General features: G+C 44.2%; 1 protein-coding gene and 1 long non-coding RNA gene across 2 annotated transcripts; one reads left to right on the plus strand and one right to left on the minus strand.

The window, feature by feature from the left end:
- The first annotated feature begins 1,532 nt into the window (after positions 1–1,532).
- On the plus strand, positions 1,533–18,134 carry LOC147050972 (uncharacterized). The gene is made up of 3 exons (XR_015067278.1): positions 1,533–1,597; positions 10,217–10,342; positions 16,989–18,134. It is a non-coding gene; the product is annotated as an uncharacterized LOC147050972 (long non-coding RNA).
- On the minus strand, positions 5,827–10,468 carry cnmd (chondromodulin). The gene is made up of 7 exons (XM_085920691.1): positions 10,412–10,468; positions 10,193–10,318; positions 8,369–8,509; positions 8,150–8,263; positions 7,924–8,077; positions 6,789–6,964; positions 5,827–6,072 (listed from the first exon to the last, which is right to left on the minus strand). The coding sequence occupies exons 1-7, from the start codon at positions 10,466–10,468 to the stop codon at positions 5,827–5,829; spliced, it is 1,014 nt and encodes a 337-aa protein (XP_085776817.1).
- Positions 18,135–18,409: the final 275 nt, after the last annotated feature.

Here is an 18,409-nt window from a genome sequence, read left to right on the forward strand (position 1 = left end):
AAAAACGGAGTAATACTACAATAGAGTATTTTGTATGTGGAGCCTCAAAACCTGTTCCAAGTTCTCAGGGACTCAATTGCTTGGCATCCAGTGAAGAGTTGCTCACTGTAATACATTCTGCAATGGTCCATTTCAGTCGAGTTGGGCCACATTCGTCAGTGCGCGATGGGCCATAGGCTCACTGAAGATTCTAAATTATCCGTAGGTGAGAATGTGAGTATGACTGATTGTTTGTTTATTTGTCTGCCGCTTGCTCAAGACAACTGGGATAGACATAAACTCACCCGCTATCCTAATGAAAACAAGTGCTTTGGAAAAATGAAGTGAAAGCTCATACGTTGACATCTGCGGCTGTTCGCCCAAAACCGCCATCATGAACAGCTCGTGATTAATAAAATAAAACAATTCAAAAATCCCTTTGTGTGTTCAATTTAGATCAACAGCTCTCTCCACATTTTCTATTTGTGTGCTGCCGATTGCGGCACATGGAGCAAAACAATCCTGCTGTGGCTGCTGCACACAGAATTGCTATAATGTTTCATTACACAGGCAGTGTAATCCCACTACTGCTACTTCGGCTACCGCTAATGCCACAGTATAATTGGAGAGTGCTTTGTGTTGCTTTGCACGCTGCCAACGTGCTTGATGATTGTTGGCGCGCATACTCGTACCGCGCGACCTCTCAGGCCGTTATTTTTGGAAGGCAACCTTTCTTTCTCTTCGTCTTTGCCCTCAAACAAATATACTACACCAGCAGTTTAGCTGACATTTACACGGCTGTAAAATACAAGATGAAATGTAATACATGCAAATAACTATCAATCCAAATCTGCATTTTAAATTACGATTTGATTTCAGTCATGCTGGATACATTCCCATCTATGCAGTATTTGTATTTTGTGGCATGCAAAGGAATTGCTTCAGAAAATGTGATCTGATTTTGATCTAAGTCAAAACAGTAGACAAATGCAGTGTGCTAAGAATAAGCAATTTTGTTTTCATGTTTTTATAAGAAAAACAATATCAAACGTCGAGATACTAGACAGAAAAATGTGAACACTTGTTTACTGTAAATTTTGCCATCTAATGGAGGAAAATTCCATTTGTCTGTCTGTCTGTCTGTCTGTATATGTTGCTGGTACAGATAGTAGAACAAAGTCATATTCAGAATATTTTTTGTAATATTTGGTAAAATTTTAGAAATTATTCATGGCATTCACAAAGAATCAGCAGATGGCTCCTGATTGCCTTTTATTTTTGAACACCCTGTTCTAAGTAACTGTCAGCAATTGTATGTTTGTTATCACGAGGCGGCTCAGTGTTTAGCACGAATTGTGACAGTTGCTGTCATGTTAGTTAGAAGACTTTGTATGATGCGCTCCATGCGACTTTCTCGCAAGGGTAAAACTAAAAACATTGTATTTTAAAATACTTTGCGGTTATCATGGCAGAAAACCCACAGTCATGTTACGTGAAAGATTGCATGACTTTTATAAAATCCCACTATTTGTGAGAGCCCGAAGGTGTCTTTGATTTGTGATTGGATGGGTGGATGGCAAGCAGAAGAAGTAAGAGGATTGTCTGCAGGTGTCTGCAGGTAAAAAGCTGATAGATGAGACAAATGCTGCATGGAAGTTTTCTTTATTGACATTACCCGTTCATTTTTACCATTAAGTGGTTATTGATCGATCGTTGCAGTTTAGTGCCTGTCTTTTTGCTGTCACATAAGGGTGTTTGGTGAATTTGCTGGCGGCTGACACAGGGATTTAAGGCTGCTGGTCAGTTAGCGTTCGTGGATACCGTTTGTTGTATCAGAGGATAGACTTGAATATTTTACTACTGGTTTCATTTTAGGTAAATATTCCCACACAGGCACTGCAGTTAGTTGTCCGTGCAAAGTTAACACCTGTTGATTTCTGTGAGGCCTCCACGCTGTTGGCAATTCTTTGACTTCGAGCTGTGAAACGAAGTTGACATGCCAATTCATCATTTCAACCCCTAATATATATCTTGTACCAATGTATATGCCATTTACGAAGTACAGATATATAAAGTACCTCAAGGCAACACTTGTATTTCATGGCTGAGCTATATTGCCTTTATTGCTTGAAGATGACATTGACACTTAGTTCCATCATGCCAAAAAGCTTGCATTCTAAATGTAGAGCATGAGAGAAAATTGAAGGTGGGAGGGAGGGAGAGGCTAATAGGAGTCTCAAGTGGGCTCTCCTGCAGATGTTCAAGAAATACAAAGAGCTGCAAATGTCAGACTCATTGGCTGGGCTGCAAGTGGTCACCCAACCATGGGATTAAAAGCATTTAAGCCTTGTATCACCCCCATCTCCTTTTTTTTTATTTCGGACCATTCAGCAGGGAAGGAAATGGAACAATCACTGGTGTTTGGGTGTTTATTGCTTGTGTGTGTGTGTGTGTGTGTGTGTGTGTGTGTGTGTGCGTGTGTGTGTGTGCGCGTGTGTGTGTGTGTGTGTGTGTGTGTATATGTGCGCGTGCGTGCGTGTGTGTGTGTGCATGTGTGTGTGTTTGTGTTTGCCAGCATCTGTGAATATACCACAGTGCTTTCTTGCAAAAAAAAAAGGAAGCATAATGAGCAAAGCCTAAAAGGGTTTCTGTGTTGTGGTTAAGGTGCAAAATGGTCTGTCACTACTGTTTATTTCATTCATGTTTGGATGTAATGGAAAACATGCAATCAAATGTAGGCCGGCGCGACTAGCAGAGTGCTTCACTTCACACTTCTAATGCCTCCTGGTCAACAGCAGGCATATTTATGGGCAGCTATTGACGTTTTTATACGGACCTCGAGGGAGCGTAGGGGGGCCTTGATTAGAGCGTGCCACAAAATAAATCCCGGACAAGAGGCATTCCGAGTGGCTTTTTAATTCAGTTGTCACAGCGGCGGCGTCCCCCGCCTGCGTTTTCTTGTTTCGCAGTGATGAAAACACAGGTGGAGGGTTGAGCGAATTCCGCCTGCCACCGCCACAGACTTTTTTTTTTTTTTTTTCCTCTCTTCGCACACTAGTGGAGGTTTGCAGTGTGGCCGCTGGGCACAGTGGGTCAGTGCTCACAAAGCTCTGTTTGTTTCGTGGGCCTGCAGGGCTGCCTGGGTAAGCTCGGCTCCAGTGGGATGCACCGTCTCACACGCTGAGCACGCTCTCTGACGCATTCATCTCCTCTCCTCAATAGGGGTTTATACGTCTCCTCTTATGAGACGAAGAAGGGAAAACAAGACTTTCTGCAAACAGGGCCTCGGGATAACATATTCCACTGTTGTTGCTCCCTCTTTTGTTGGAATGCCATCTTTCAGCGCTTGCTTGTGGTGAAATGGTGGGCTTTTTGTGTGTTGTTGTTGGTTTTGTTCTGTCTTTCTTTGTGCTTTTCATCTTCTTTGTCTTGCGCAGACACACGCTTTTGTCTCGTGCAGCTGTATCAACATATTCCGAGAAGGTGGGAGATAGTGCTTAAATGAAGAAATAGCTGACAGCAAAACGCACCAAAGCTCAGTTGAATTGAACTGACTTGGGTGCATCAGGAGAACATGCAAATTTTACATCGCTGAGATTGGCTTCTGATGCTAGTAGCTAGGTTGCCACCACCTGTCAACTTTTTACCAAAATTTTGTATAATTTATTTTTCTTTTTTGTATAAATCCAGCCAGTCACACTCAGAACTATCTTGCTGGTTTCATAGAATACTTTAAATTGTCCAAGGTGCATTCTCACCCAAAATCAACTGGGATGGAAAATTAATGAGCACAGCAGTATAGAAAAAGAATTTCTGGATCCCCCAGTCACCCTGAAATGTTTCATCCGTTTGCGCTGTTTGACAAGAATGAGCCGTAAGGATGTCGACGGCTATCTTAGCTTCTTGCCCAAGTCGCTCGCTGATCAAAATGTTTTGTATCTCTTGGATTACGGTACCACCGTCTTGTTGGACACTACAATGGAGCGCCCCTAAAATCCGTTTGGTCATGGCATATTTTCAGCTCCTTGAACACCTTGAGAATGATACCCTCACATCACTCAAGTCCGAACGGCACTGTTGTTGTGGGCGACGGCAATCTGCAGTCCACACATAAGTCAATGATTGAAGGGAGAGATGTGACACACAGCGGGATGATTTAGTTTAATGACCATGGCGCTGACAGTGCCGTGATGGAAATTGGACTCCCCCTGCAAATTTACATCACTGGAGGCTACTTCGGGGGGCTCTTTTGGCGGCTGCCATGCAGAGCGCGAGCCGTCAGGAGGTCCTGGATATGTCACGCTTGTCACCTTCCTTTAAGTGCATGTGCAGACGTGGGAGAAGGATTAATATTATATAGCCTACGGAAGCACACAGGACGCCTTATCAGCGGAGCAGATGTGATAAGCACCTCTACCCCCATGAAAACCCGCACAAATCTCCCGCAGAAGAGACAAGCATCTCTTTGTGTCGTTTCCTCACACTGCTGAGTTTCAATGCGGTTGTACGTGTTGGCAGATATGATGCAATTTCACATCTGTTGTAGTTTGATGTGCCTGGATCACACTGTGTGAAATCATCCTGATCGCAACACGGCTCCTCTCAATTATTTAGAGAGGTGGCATATGGCTTTGGAGATAGTAATCAGATTTCTTTTGATTTTTTTTATCCTTGTTCCTTTTTTTTGGTCACAGCTATTCAGAGTAGACCAAAACCTCAAATAACAGCGGTGAAATAAAAGGCTGTGATCACATTATCGGGCCGCTCAGCTTCCGCACCCTCTTTCTCCTTTCACCAGGGTGAAGCAAAGAAAAAGGTTTAATCAAAATGTCACTTTTATAGAAACATTTTCCATCATCGCCACGACACTCATCTCACATTAGTTCACATCAATACAGATGTCAGCATGGGCAAATTGCATTGCCTTCAAACACATTGGGAGCTGTGAATGGAAGATGCGGCAGACCTCGCTGTCACTTCAGTTTTATCAGAGAAATACGGAGTGGAACCATGGAAACAACATGTGACAAATAAAAACACATGAAGGCCAGCCAATACTTAAACGACAATTTATTGCAAATGCTGCACTCACAAAAGCAACACGATGTCAGGGGGATACCTTTTAGCGTGCTGCAAAACACATTAAGGCGCCACAATACTTACATAGGCTTGCTAATTGTGGACACTGTGTTTGTTTGAGTGAAAGAAAAAAGAACTACTGCTTTTAAAACTGAAACGACCAATACTTGTGTTTAACTCTGACGGTGCTCATGAATGCTGAGAGACACACCCGTTAAGCTAAAATGCTAAAGAATAAATAAATGAGGCTAGTTTGTATATCATGGCATATCACAGCCAAGCTAAATAAAAGTTACTACATGTAGGCAGAAATCACTTTTAAAATTTATTTGAGAAGTCTTATGTTATGATTGGTTACACCAGGAGATGACATCACTGTAATGTAGACATTTGGTCAATGCAATGATCTGGTGATGCTTTAACATCTGTGCTTTTTTTGTTTCCATTATTTGCTGAAAATTTTACTGAGCTGAACAAAAAGGAATCCGTGAGTCAGTTGTTTCATAGGTTTAGCCGAGATATTTATTGGCCCATATCAGCGCTAGTGATTGAAAAAGACATGCTTGTAAAAATGTCTTTATGTACTTTTATACAAGATTCTTTCTCAGCATTCCCACAATTATTGTCATGTTATGCTTCCGAGTTAATGTGCTGTCATTCTTGAAAAGTCCCGCTTGCGAGTAGTTCTCTGCTAGTCTAACTTAAAAAGAAAGTGTAGCGGTGCACAAGCAGAAAGTTGAGAGACTTTTAGGGTCTTGGGTGCATTGCCTACACTATGCCCAAGATGCGTGCCACCCACCAGCGACACGGCATAATGACTCTGCAAGCTACTTGGCATCCTCTGTAGTTGTACGGCCAGGGCCAGTGGCCGCGCAGAGGCTCGCATATTCTCTGACAGTGCGTGTAGCTGCGCTGGCATTCGGCGCAGCAGATCCCCTGGTGGTCCAGCATGGAGTCAAAGGTCATGGTGCCTCCCTCGTCGGCGCCAGCGACGGTCCCTGTGCCTCCGCTGCGCTGCAAGTTTTTTAAGCAGTGTTACTTTTGATGAGCGATCTTTTTTAAAATTCATGCTCATTTGCAATTTAGATGGTCTGAAAATAGGAAAAAAAAGTCCAAAGCTCTCATCCGGCCAAACATGTGACTGGGGTTCTCTTAGGCAATATGAATTTTTATAAGCAAGGGGAGTTTTCGCATCACTTTTATAAGTTCAACAACTTGTGGTGGCAGCTGTTGCCCGGGTGACCTGGAGTTTGGGCCGCTACCCACTCAGTGTGACATACGAAACACTTATTTGCTTTGTCATTTTAGAGAAGGGAAACATCTCAAACATGCAGGATTGTGGCCCTTGAGGTCCGGAGCTTGACACTTGTGATCGATAGTATCTGTTTGACCATCATTGTGTCCTATCCATCCATCCATCCATCCATCCATCCATCCATCCATCCATCCATCCATCCATCCATCCATCCATCCATCCATCCATCCATCCATCCATCCATCCAATTTCATCTCCAATTTTATATGTACACTGTTTCTAGTCCAACATTCATTGTAACAGGGCCAGACGCATGCAAAGCAGTCGTGTGTAAAATTGTTGACAAAACAGCAAAGTTTCACTGGTTGTTGATGCTTTCAAGGGTTTCTGCAGAGCTCCGTAAACGCCTCTTGATGGCTCATGTAAAATTCAGCAGCTTTGAAGCCTTGTTTCGAGTACGACACGCTCTACTCACATGATAGGGATTCTCTGGGTTGAATCCCGAGCCCACATCTGACTGAAGCTCCTCCTCCCCTCCATCTTTTCCCAACCTGGAGGAGTCCTCCTTTGCCGTCACCTCCAACACCTCCACACGGGACTGCCGCTTGGCCCGTTGTGAGTCCCTCCTCCTCCTCTTCCCCCTTACCCCATCTGTCAGGGCAGCCACAAGAGGCGAGAGTATTGGGTCAGCGTTTGCGAGATGCCCACCGTGTCCTCCCAAGTGCAATCCTACATGGGCCCCAACCTCCTCAGACGTGGTGAATTATTCAATTAGCAGCAGTGATATGAAGTGGCCTTGCATATTTTATGAGAATCCTTTTTTTTTCCTACACAATACATCCACCTTTGTCGGTGTGTCTTCACATGTGTTTCACTCACTTCTCTAACTGGCACAAGTGTGTCGGCAAACCGTAGGCAGTTTTCAATAGCAAACCGTCAACTACTCAGGTCAGGCAAAACGACAGTTCAGACAACATAAATTCAAATACATTATAATTATTCCTGGTTGACATTAACTAGAGGTGATCAGGAATAGGGAGTGCAAATGACTACTAAAAACATTCTGTAAGGATTATAGAAAGGAATGAAGAGCCAAATTTAATTACATTGGCCCCTAGATGTTCCGCTGAAATTTGTCCTATTTTGGTGAAAAAGATGAAAAGTTATTTTTTTGTAGACTTGATTTCTCAACAGTAAAGACTTTGCCAGTCTGTTTGCCCGGTGAGCTCCATTCTTGATTTTATTATCTGGGTTTACCTATTATGTTTTGTTGATTGGCTTGACTCAGCGGATCCTAAACAACTTGATGAAAGGAATTTAAATTGAATCTTGTGTAATTGTTCTTCTGCATCAATTGTTTTTTGTCAAGTATTGAGTGACTATATAGATTTCTGTGTTAGCTTCTTGCACGATCCAACAAATATCGCAAACTGGAGTGTGGTCTAACTTCAATGCCAAATAAAATGACGATCTAGTGGGGCACTTCCTTCACACGGGCTTCCACTGGGATGAACTATGAAAGACTTTTGAAATAGACCAAAGCTGGCCAATATCAACTCAGTTCTTCCCCAGACTTTGGAATGCTGTGAGTCACTTTATGAAAAGCAAACCTTTGGGGATAAGTGGTTGGAGCCAGTAAATAGGTAGCTCTCCACACAGAGCCAGAATCTTGGGGCTCAAGAAAGCGATGTCCTTGAGCGGCTGCTCGGAAGAAACCCAGATGAGGAACTCGTCATCAAACCTCACAGGCATGTCTTCATCAGTCTGGCAGGACAAGCAGAAGAACTCAGAAAAAGTGGAAATTGTGACATTCAAGAGAGGCCAGTGTGCATATACCGGGTCAGACATCAGTGAGTCTTTGTTGTAAGCTCCCAGGCGAGGCAGGTTGCCTTTGATTTGGGATTTTATATAACACTTGTCTCCCCCGAAGAATCGGATTGCAGTTATTCCCTGCGCCAAATCACAGACATGCCATGTTTACACTCACAGCTCTGCGAAAACACACAGACTGAACGTCGGCTTGACCTTTTTTGCGACGGGGGCAAAGTCACTCACGCTTTGAAAGTCCCGGATCTCCACGGCTTCCTCGTCTCCGCTGCCCGTTTTGAACATTTCCACGTTGTCGTCGGAATCGATTTCCACGGAGCCCTCCCTCACCTCCCCGTTGATGTTCATGCTGTAATGAGCGCTGTACACCTGCAAGCGTTCAACGCGGGACATTAAACGAGTCATGAGTGGAGTGGTAAGCGCTGCAAGTGCAACGGGGCTCGGGGAAAAAAGTGTGATGCTGGTTTTGCTTTCGCCGCGTTGGCTCGCATTTGAGAAGTCCTGTGTGTTTTGTGCTCAGCAGGAGCCGAGCCAGGGGGTGCTGTGAGGGGGGGTGGCAAGAAGGGCGATGGGTAGCCCTCTGCTGATCTTTGCTTTACAGGTGAGCTCATTACGATGTGAGTGAACATAGAAACATGTGGTGGGCTCACAAGCATTTGATGTGCTTTGACAAACATATTTCAAAATGCACGGTTTACATTTGCATTAAGATGATTGACAGATGGTACTCATTATTTTTTTTCTATATAAAACAACGTTGCATTGAGAAAAATTCAATTGTTTTACATTGTTATCCTGGGACACGCACTTCACTACTAAAATAGCTTCAGATGCCTACAAACGTGTTGTAGCATCTTTCTAGCACCGCCTGTCACTATGGAAATTCATCTATCTGTGAATTACCCAATTAATTTGGAATGTGGAATTTGGGCAAAGTTTGAGTTTTGGAACTTGGCTAAAATGGCTGCTTTAAACCAAAATGGCAGACCTCTCGTTCATTTTCGGACTACTTGAAATGATCTATGTTTGATCTAGTTTTGATTTTGATCTATGTGTGATTTCGTTTTAAACACAAGCAATCTAAATGTTTGGATCCCTAAAAAGCCTTACAAACTCATCCTGTCATCATACCTTACAACTTGCATCAATGTAGTGGCAAAGAGTGGGTTGCCACCACTTGAGGCAAATCAAGAACTTGGCCCCCCTAACAAAAGGACCCAGATTTTTGTGACACTGTACTTCATCTTGTTTTTAGCATAGTTGAAGTGAGTCAAAACCTATTTGGCCTGTGCACTGCTTTGTCCATTCATATACTTACATAACGCCAATGGCATCTCAGATGGAAAAATATGCGGCGTTGGATTCTGCCATGACTCTTGACCAAATACTCTAAGCGAGGGCAAATGTTTTTTAAGATAAATATTTCTTATTTCTCCTAAGTAAATAGAGTTTAATTCAAAAAATAGTGGTGGAATTTAGTTTAATTTTATTTTGTCAAATAAATATTTAATTCCTAATATCTTCCGTTAAAATGACCTTGAGCAATATCTGAATTTGCATGTCCTCATTTTATATTTTGGCCTAGTTGACAATCATGCTTTGATTTAAAAAATCAGGTTACTCAGCACTCACGAAATACGTGAGTAGTTTTTATCACCACATGCCTACTTATTTTTACTCAAATGATTACTTACTACTTGAATACAATTTGTAGCTACGCATAGACTATGCTTGGACGTTTTCTGCTTTCGGCATACTTTAAAGCTTTGTTTTGATTGAACCAAGGCATCCATCTCTCACAGTACATTTGAATTGTTCAAAATGCGGTTACACAGATTAATTGCTTTCTTGTTTTCTATTTAATTGCTTTGCCTGTCACTGTACATGGTTGGCAAAGATAGAGCAAAGAGTATTTATGAATAAGTAATTGGTGAACCGATTTAGTGAAACTGGAAATTAGCAATGCCTTCAAAGCACCTTCCATGGTGAGTCGTTGAGTTTTGGGTCTTTGCTGAGATTTGTCATGATTAAAATCACATAGCGGACACTTACATTCCTTTCGTTTTCCTTCCTCAGAAGGAGAGCGGCCATGGAGGCGCAGAGCATCAACACGGCTCCGACGGAGAGAGCCACAGCGCCATATCTCAGCAGCCCAGCGGTCCCAGAGGGAGTTTTGACCTTTGCGGATTTCAAAATACCCAAGTAAGACGCATCAGTCAGAGCCTTACATCTGCGGTGTCATATAAATTGAAAGGCTACACTTTGTCTTACCCGATGCGCCAAAGGCTCAAAAGCACAACTTTGTTGAGTTTTTGGGTGTCCTTCCATTGTCGCCCTGCCTCTCGTCTTCCCTGAAAACTCTCCCACTGAGACTCCTATTGTGCCCGAGGTTCATTTTCACAGGTCAGTGTGAATGACGTGCAGAGGAATTTTTTCCCTCTTGATGTTACCTGTAGGCGTGTCGTGCAGTAGTGCCAAACTAAAACCACTTTTATTTATTCCTTTTTTTCAAAAGTCTGAACTGAGTGATAAGTGTCATCAACTGCAGAGGCGGAAAGCTTGTTTCAGTTTGTGTGCTCCAGTGTGATTAATGCCGCCTTTATCCTCTTAATAGTTTAATGAGCTCTGTGATCCGCAGCACTGCGTCGTAGCGTCAGCACGCACAATCAAACACGAGCGCAGGGCTTAATTCATTAAGGTTGCGCTTGGAAAGCCAGCTCGGCGGTCGGGGCCAGTCACATGATCTCACTCACGCTACAAATGGAAAGGAACGAGGGTGGGGGGGGGGGGGACAAACAGGGTAAGAGAGTCAAATATGCAGTGCTGCTGTTGCTTGGAAACAGATTGAACCTCATTTTCTGGATAATTGGTATGCTGGAAGGCAATCAGAAAGGTGATGGAGTTATTTGACCTTTGAAAAAAAAATATGCAATTGTGAAGCGCATTTGATCAACAACGCAGTATTTGCATGCAAATTGAAGGCAGCACACGAAATGACTACGACACTGTCTTATGCACGTTATCAGTTTAGCACAAGACCACATTTAGGAGGCAGATGAGGTTATTTAGCCCATTCTCACATTCATTTTATGGGCTTCCATGCAAAAAGTAATGAATTGTAATGGTTGGGAAATGGGCATATTGAAAATAAATAAATGAATGAATAATGACAAGAATAACACATTATGGCATTTGTCATTATTCATCACTTGAGAATTTAGTTGGACTTGGGCAAGAAATATATGTTCAGTAGAACTATTTAATTTTCTTCTGTTTTTAATCTGCATTAAAGTTTGGGCGAATTATAGCAGTTTTGCAGTGAATCATATTTTGGGGAGCTGTATTGATTGTGAAATTAGCATATTCTAAGTGTTTGGGTTTCTGTTGTTACACAATGTCAAAATGAAATGAATGAATGTATAAACACTCACATCTTTTAGCAGTTTGCAAAAGTTTTTAGTCATTTCAGTCGACATTTTGGGCACAGGAGGTCTGAATATTGATGAGATTATTCAGAGGCATCCATTTTCAAGATCATTTGGTTGCCTTTTGTATAGAAAGTGCAGTGATTGGATTTTAAAGGGGTTGTTTTTTTGTCAGTGAATAGTTTCACATGGGTATAAAAATGTTTACATCCATGGCAATATAAATAATGCCCATCTTTTCAGATGAGCAGTTAGTAGGATTTATATATATATATATATATGTGTGAGAATCTATGGCAATAATAACAGAAGAAATACATATTTTCAATTTAAATGTGATTACTTTTACTGAAGTGGGGCGGCCATTTTGGACCAAATTAAATTATCAACTATATATATGATTTTTTAAGTATTGATTGGATCGTGCAATTTCAGAAAAGATGACTGTATTGACTAGTAACAAAAACATTCATTTTTCTTTTTTTTTATTTGTGCAACAACGTGACCAAGAAAAAAAAACACCACTAACAATGTTCATATTGATTGTTTTTCACAGCAGAAGAGCCCCTTGATGCCCCATGTCCCCTTTTAAATAACACATGCTCTTGAAAAGTCATAATAAAAGTCCTTATCATTTACACTGAAGCCTTATGAAAAATATATTATTAATGTACAAAATTTTGCATATTCCACATGATCTTACACGTTAAGATAGGCCAACAGACAAATGACATACAACCAATCACAACACACAGTTGAGTCAGTTACAATGCAGTGTACAAGGGAATGTTTTTTAAGAGTTTGTGTACTCTGGAATGGAGATCTCGTCGGTTTCCTGTATTCTGGCAGGTGTGGGCGGGCCGACGAGAATATAATCAAACTCCTGGTGTTGGACTTTTTCGTACACGCTTTGCAGGCCGTTGCCTTTGGGCACGTGCGATGGGTAGTAGTGTTCCCTCCTGCTGTCCCGAGGAAGCGAAGCCGTCTTGGAGAAAGTCGTCAGGTTGGACCCGGAGGCCACGCTGGTATTGGGTCTGGTGGCCGACGGGCTCCAGCATCTGTCCGAGTGGCCCAGCACTTTGCACTCGCTCGTGCATGCCCACAGAGCTGCGGAGGAGAACGACATTCATCGTTTGACCTCGATGCGAGATAATTGCCACGACGCCGTGATGCTCACCGTTTGTAGGGGGCGAGTCTTTTTTGTGCACGTCCCCGCTTATGTCGGAATCGCTGTCGTTAAAGTCGCTGTCCCCTTTGCCGCTGTCCTTGCCGCTGATGTGAGGGTCCCTCGCTGAGATTGTTGTGAACGAATTACCCTTCCATATTGTTATTGGTCTGACGGCTTCCTTGCCGTAGCCGGGCAGAGTGGAATAGCCCTGAAAGTCACAGAAGAGAGGAAATGAGCCGAGGTAAAAGGCAAGACACACTTTCATTATGTCCACAATTCAATGATTCAACCAGTGTTGACCTCTACGCTGTTGAGGTGGTCTATCTCGGCTGGGTGCGCCTTTGACTGGTCCCCAGCCAATCACAATCACACATGGAGGCAGACACTCAAATTATCAGTGATCCATGAATGCATTTTCTACACAGCCTTTCGCGTTCAGGGTCGAGCAGAGTAGGCACAACACTTCACCCCAGGCGAAAAGCGGCCTCCACCCTTGACTGGTCGCCAGTCAGTCACAGGGCTTGTATCGCAGCCGACACGCATTCAAACCGTTAGAGTGGTAACGCTCCCTCCCTGCACTAAAGTTATCCAAATATGCCAACACACTATTCGCAGCCTATGACTGACTTACCTTCAATTTGCCCTCCATGACCCTGTTGTTGGGCTCAAAGACGCCCGCCGCCTGGTGCCCGTCCTCGCAGGTCATCTCGGCCACATTGCTGGCGGCCACGGGCGGCTGCTCGGGGAAGGTGTGCGGCTCAAAGGCTGTGCCCATGTGACCGGCGATCAGCTTGTCCACGCGTCCGCTCTCCACACTCTCGGCCTTTTTGGGCGCCTCCTCCCTGTCATCGTAGCCCTCCCTCGTCTCTTTCCTGCGGCGGCTGCAAATGGTTGTGATGAGAATGATAGCCAGCAGGAGGAGGGAGCAGCTCCCCGCCAGGATGATAATGACGGCCACCGACGTGTCCCACTCAAATAGATACTCGTCGCCGTCCTGAGCGGACGAGGGCACGCTGGGGACGGTACCCTCGATGAAATTGAAGTGTATGATCGCACTGGAGGTCAGAGAAGGAGAGCCGTTGTCGCTGACTGACACCACCACTTTGACATTGTCTGTGAGGTCGTACGTCAGCTGTCGGCTCACGTGCACCTTCCCTGTGTCTTTGTCCACTGAGAAACCAAGCAGACCCCCTTCTGTGATTTTGTAGGACAGCTGCGCGTTCAGGCCCTCGTCTGCGTCCGTGGCCTTTATCTGCGTAACCATGTAACCCGCAGGGGCGTCTTTAGGCAGAAAAACATCCGCAGAGCCTTTGTAAAGAGGCGGTTCGATAATAGAAGGCTCGTTGTCGTTCTGATCGACTATTTTCAAACGGATGACGGCCGTGCTCTGCAGCTGCGGGGAGCCGCCGTCGCTGGCTTGGACGTGCACGTCCAACTGCCTCATGACCTCGTAGTTGAAACTTCGCAGGGCGTAGATGGACCCTGACACGGAATTGAGCGAGACAAATGTGTTCACGGGGGACCCCATAATCAGACTGTCCACGAGCCTGTAGGTAATTTTGCCGTTGTAAGCCAAATCGGCATCTGTGGCCTCCACGGTGGCGAGGTAGGCTCCGGGGGCGTTGTTTTCCGCCACCGACACCTCGTACACGGGCTTGGTGAAGTGGGGCGCATTGTCGTTCTCGTCGCTGATTCTGATGGTGTACTGGGTGATCTTTCTGAGAGGGGGTGACCCGAAATCCTCGGCCATGACTGTGAGGTTGTACTCGCTGATCCTTTCGCGGTCTAAGGGGGCCGCTGTCACTATCATGTAGCTGTCCTCATAGGCTTGCCGTAGTTTGAAATGGTCGTGACCGTAGAGGGTGCAGTGAACCTGGCTGTTGACCCCAGAGTCTCGGTCCGAGGTTGTGACCAAGGCCACCAGGCTGTCCTTTTCCGCTGCCTCACTTATGTGTGCTGTGCCCGTGGTGATGGAGGTCATGGGGGTGATGCTGATGCCTGGTGGGTTATCATTGACGTCGCTCACGTGAATGACGATTTTGCAAACCGAGGGTATCGGGTTGGGCCCCAGGTCGGTGGCTTGCACGTCCAGCTCGTACGTACGCTTGTCCTCAAAGTCCACCGGGCTCCTGAGGGTCAGGCGGCCCGATTTGCTATCCACGTGGAAAAGATCCCGGATCTCGTGAGAAACCTGTTTTCCGAAACCGTAGACAACCTCGCCGTTCGGACCTTCGTCAGCGTCCACCGCGTTCAGGTCCAGAATCACGCTGCCGACCGGTGCGTCCTCTGGCAAACTCACCGAGAAACTATTTTGATCAAAAACCGGACTGTTGTCGTTAAAGTCCGTCACTCGGACGGTTATCTTGGTCGAACCGGACCTGGATGGGTTCCCGCCGTCTGTGGCGGTCAGATCCAAAGGGAGCGATGCCTGTGTCTCCCTGTCAAGCTCCTTCATTAATACCAATTCTGCATATTTAACCCCATCTGCTCTCAGGAGCACATCGATGGTGAAGTGACTGTTGACAGAAATCTGATAGCTTTGGATGTAGTTGGAGCCCACGTCCGCATCCACGGCCGGGTCCAAAGGAATATGAGAGCCCACGGCTGCGTTTTCAGAAATCTCCACCACAGACTCGGCGCTGGGAAACTCCGGAGAGTTGTCATTGATGTCTTTTACCTCCACCTCGACGTGGATCAATCTGTAGCGCTCTTTGGAAAAATTCACCACATCAAAAGTAACGAGACACTGTGGAGTGTGTCGGCACATTCTTTCGCGGTCCATCCGTTCGCCGACGCTCAGTTGCCCGTCACTCTCCCTCACCCGGATGAACGAGTCATTAAACTGCCTCATCATTCGAAAATTGGTCCTGGAGGAGTGGGGCGGGTTCAAGGACATGTCCTTGGCCAGGTTTCCGATCACGGTGCCCGCCGCCTCCTCCTCATTGCACTGGTAGCGGATCGTATTCCCCTCGGTCCGAGCCAGAGAGGCGCAGAAAAACTGATGAAAGGAGAGCACAAATATCCACCAGTGGTAATGAATAGACCTAATAAATTGCATGTTGATAGTATCCACCGGGACAGCAGAGTGAGAAATCCGTTCAGTTCTGGAGCGAACTCGCCGCGCACCGACACTGAGAGCTGCGAGCGGGCTGCAGGGAGAAAGTTACTTTGCGCCTTTACGCACACGCAGCAGCCAGTCACGGACACGCGTGTCGACGCGTCCCTGACACCTCCAGATTCTGCACTGGCGGGGTTTCGAGCGCTTGTCGCGCTAATAAGACCAAGTGTGGCCAATCCGCGTCTTTAGAATTATATATTTATATTGAAGAAACGCACACATGCGAGCCTGTTGTTGGGGCGCATGAAGGCAATTTGAAGACGTGCATAATAATAATGCACCGCTTTGTGATAGTTTCGAGCGCTGTTTATCGCCTAGTTGCAGCTTTTATTTACTGGAGGAAAAGCACATTTCTTCTCTCTTTTGATGTGCACTTATTGTATTTTTCACCCGTCAGTGTAAGCGCGTGTATGTGGGGGTGCGCGCAAAAATCATTAATTTAGCTGGTGTTGCCTTTTTTCTTTAAAAACACACAACAATTGCACGGCTCTCTCAAATTAAAACGTTATCTGCAGATTTGACTAAAATGACAAAGGAGAAGAAATCAATGGAGAGCTATTGTGCTGGTCAATACATTGCAGCGTATCATCAACCATCCCAGATTTAAAAAAAGGAGGGGGAAATGGGAAAAAGGAGAAATACATTCGCAAATGCACATTCGGCCATTTATTGAAGGAACAATTTAATGTATGAAAGACTTTTGACTTCATAAAAGCAATTTATTAACATTCTCTTTCATTATGTTTTTAGATTTTACAATAGAGTGCTATTTTTCTTTATTAAAAAAATATGCAACAAAGAAATTGTGGTGTGGCTGGGAAGAATTAATGGCATGTCAATTTATTTCAGCGGAGAAAATTGAAATTGAAAACGCTTGTTGTGGGTTGATTGCAAAGTCAACACGATTTGTATGCTAAACTTCACTTCTATTTTCTTATAGTTCTGTTTTAGTGAGTAGTTTGCTCAGTGAGTTTGCCTGACCTCGAACTCTAACTTTATATGCTACATCGAGCAGTGGAGTTCACTGTCACTTGGTTGTCATGGAAACAGCATAGTGGGCAAGGTTGGACATTTGTGATGTAAATATGTGACTGATGAGCGATCTAAAAATCATTGTATGTTTCTTTTTCTTTTCAGATTTTTCCAAAGGAGTGGGCAGCAGGAAAACTGAGTGCTGCAGCCAAGTGGAGACTGTGGACTATAATACCGGAGCATTGAGACCTTATGCAAAGCCACAGCGGAATGGTGTTTGCATTTCTGTCATTTTTGTCGGACACCCAAATAATAATGTAGCACAAAAAAACATCCACCCAGGTACTCTTTCTAGTATCTGGTTTAATGACACCAACCATAATAAGTAAGATTTAAAAACTTCAATTTAATGGACATGTGGTGTACCTTCTGGTGCATACATCTTGCCCACCAGAGACATACACACACGTGAAAAAGAGTTTCAACAAGGTGGACCAATATTAGTAATTTTTCACAAAGCACAAAGAATATATGCCCGTAATACTGATTTTGTCTGTCGACAAGTGTTGCTCCATCGTTTGTGTTGAAATCTCTTTTGCTTAAGAATTATAGTGTAATTAGGACACTGTGACACCAGTGCTCTTAGTTTGCCCGTCGATGGCATTTTGTATTGTTCATTAGCATTAAGCTAAACAGGCTGTCTTAAATATGTGTGGTGCGTCTTAATACACATTGTGTAATTAGTTAAGGTTACCTTGTCCATAGGGCAATGCAAATAGGAACAAATAGTTTAGCCTTTTACTTACATAAGAAGTGGTCATAAATTGGACACACAAGCTCATGTTTGCCAGTATACACCATCATAATTGGGGAATATTTTTTCACTCTACCTCCTCCGTATTTTGTTTTTTTTGCTTTATTCTTTACTTTTTGACAGAGAGATGAGTTGAAAAAAGTGACAAATGCAAAGCTTAATCATTTTTTCCCTTTGCCTATTTGCCGCCCATTTCTATTCAAGCATCTTTATTTTCCCCATGTCAAAAATCTTTGTCTGCTATACATCTTAATGAAAAGATGTTGAAGATGACAGATTGTGTCCATTTGGCTGCGAGTGATCTGCCATCAGTCACGGCGTGTGCACACTCACCACGTAAGACAAAGACTTTGACAATAATGAAGTGAAACGTCGGGAAAAGCCCACAGAGGCACAGTGAAGTGGAAGAGGATGCAGCTGACAGCGGTGTTGGAGCCGCGTTACCCTCGCAATCTTCATGTTCCTCAAAGAAAATATCACACTGGGAATAAAATGTTTTGAAATGGCAATTCACAGTAGCACAGTACTACCCAGAAATTTCACAGCAGCCTGAGCTACAGAGGCTTGTGATGTTAAGATTATTTTTTCTTAAAACTGTTATTCTTGGACAGCAAACAAATCAACAGTGCCTCTGCTGGCTGCATCTCAGTAATGTGCTCTATTTTGGCTCATTTGCACCGTTAATTAACAATCAACTGCAGACAAACAGTTCTGAACTATCAACGAATTACACATATAACCACTAGTCACATTTTAACACTTTGTACATTTG

Source organism: Syngnathus leptorhynchus, chromosome 9 (genome assembly GCF_054491065.1).
Source record: "Syngnathus leptorhynchus isolate UIUO chromosome 9, UIUO_Slep, whole genome shotgun sequence".
Classification (NCBI taxonomy): domain Eukaryota; kingdom Metazoa; phylum Chordata; class Actinopteri; order Syngnathiformes; family Syngnathidae; genus Syngnathus; species Syngnathus leptorhynchus.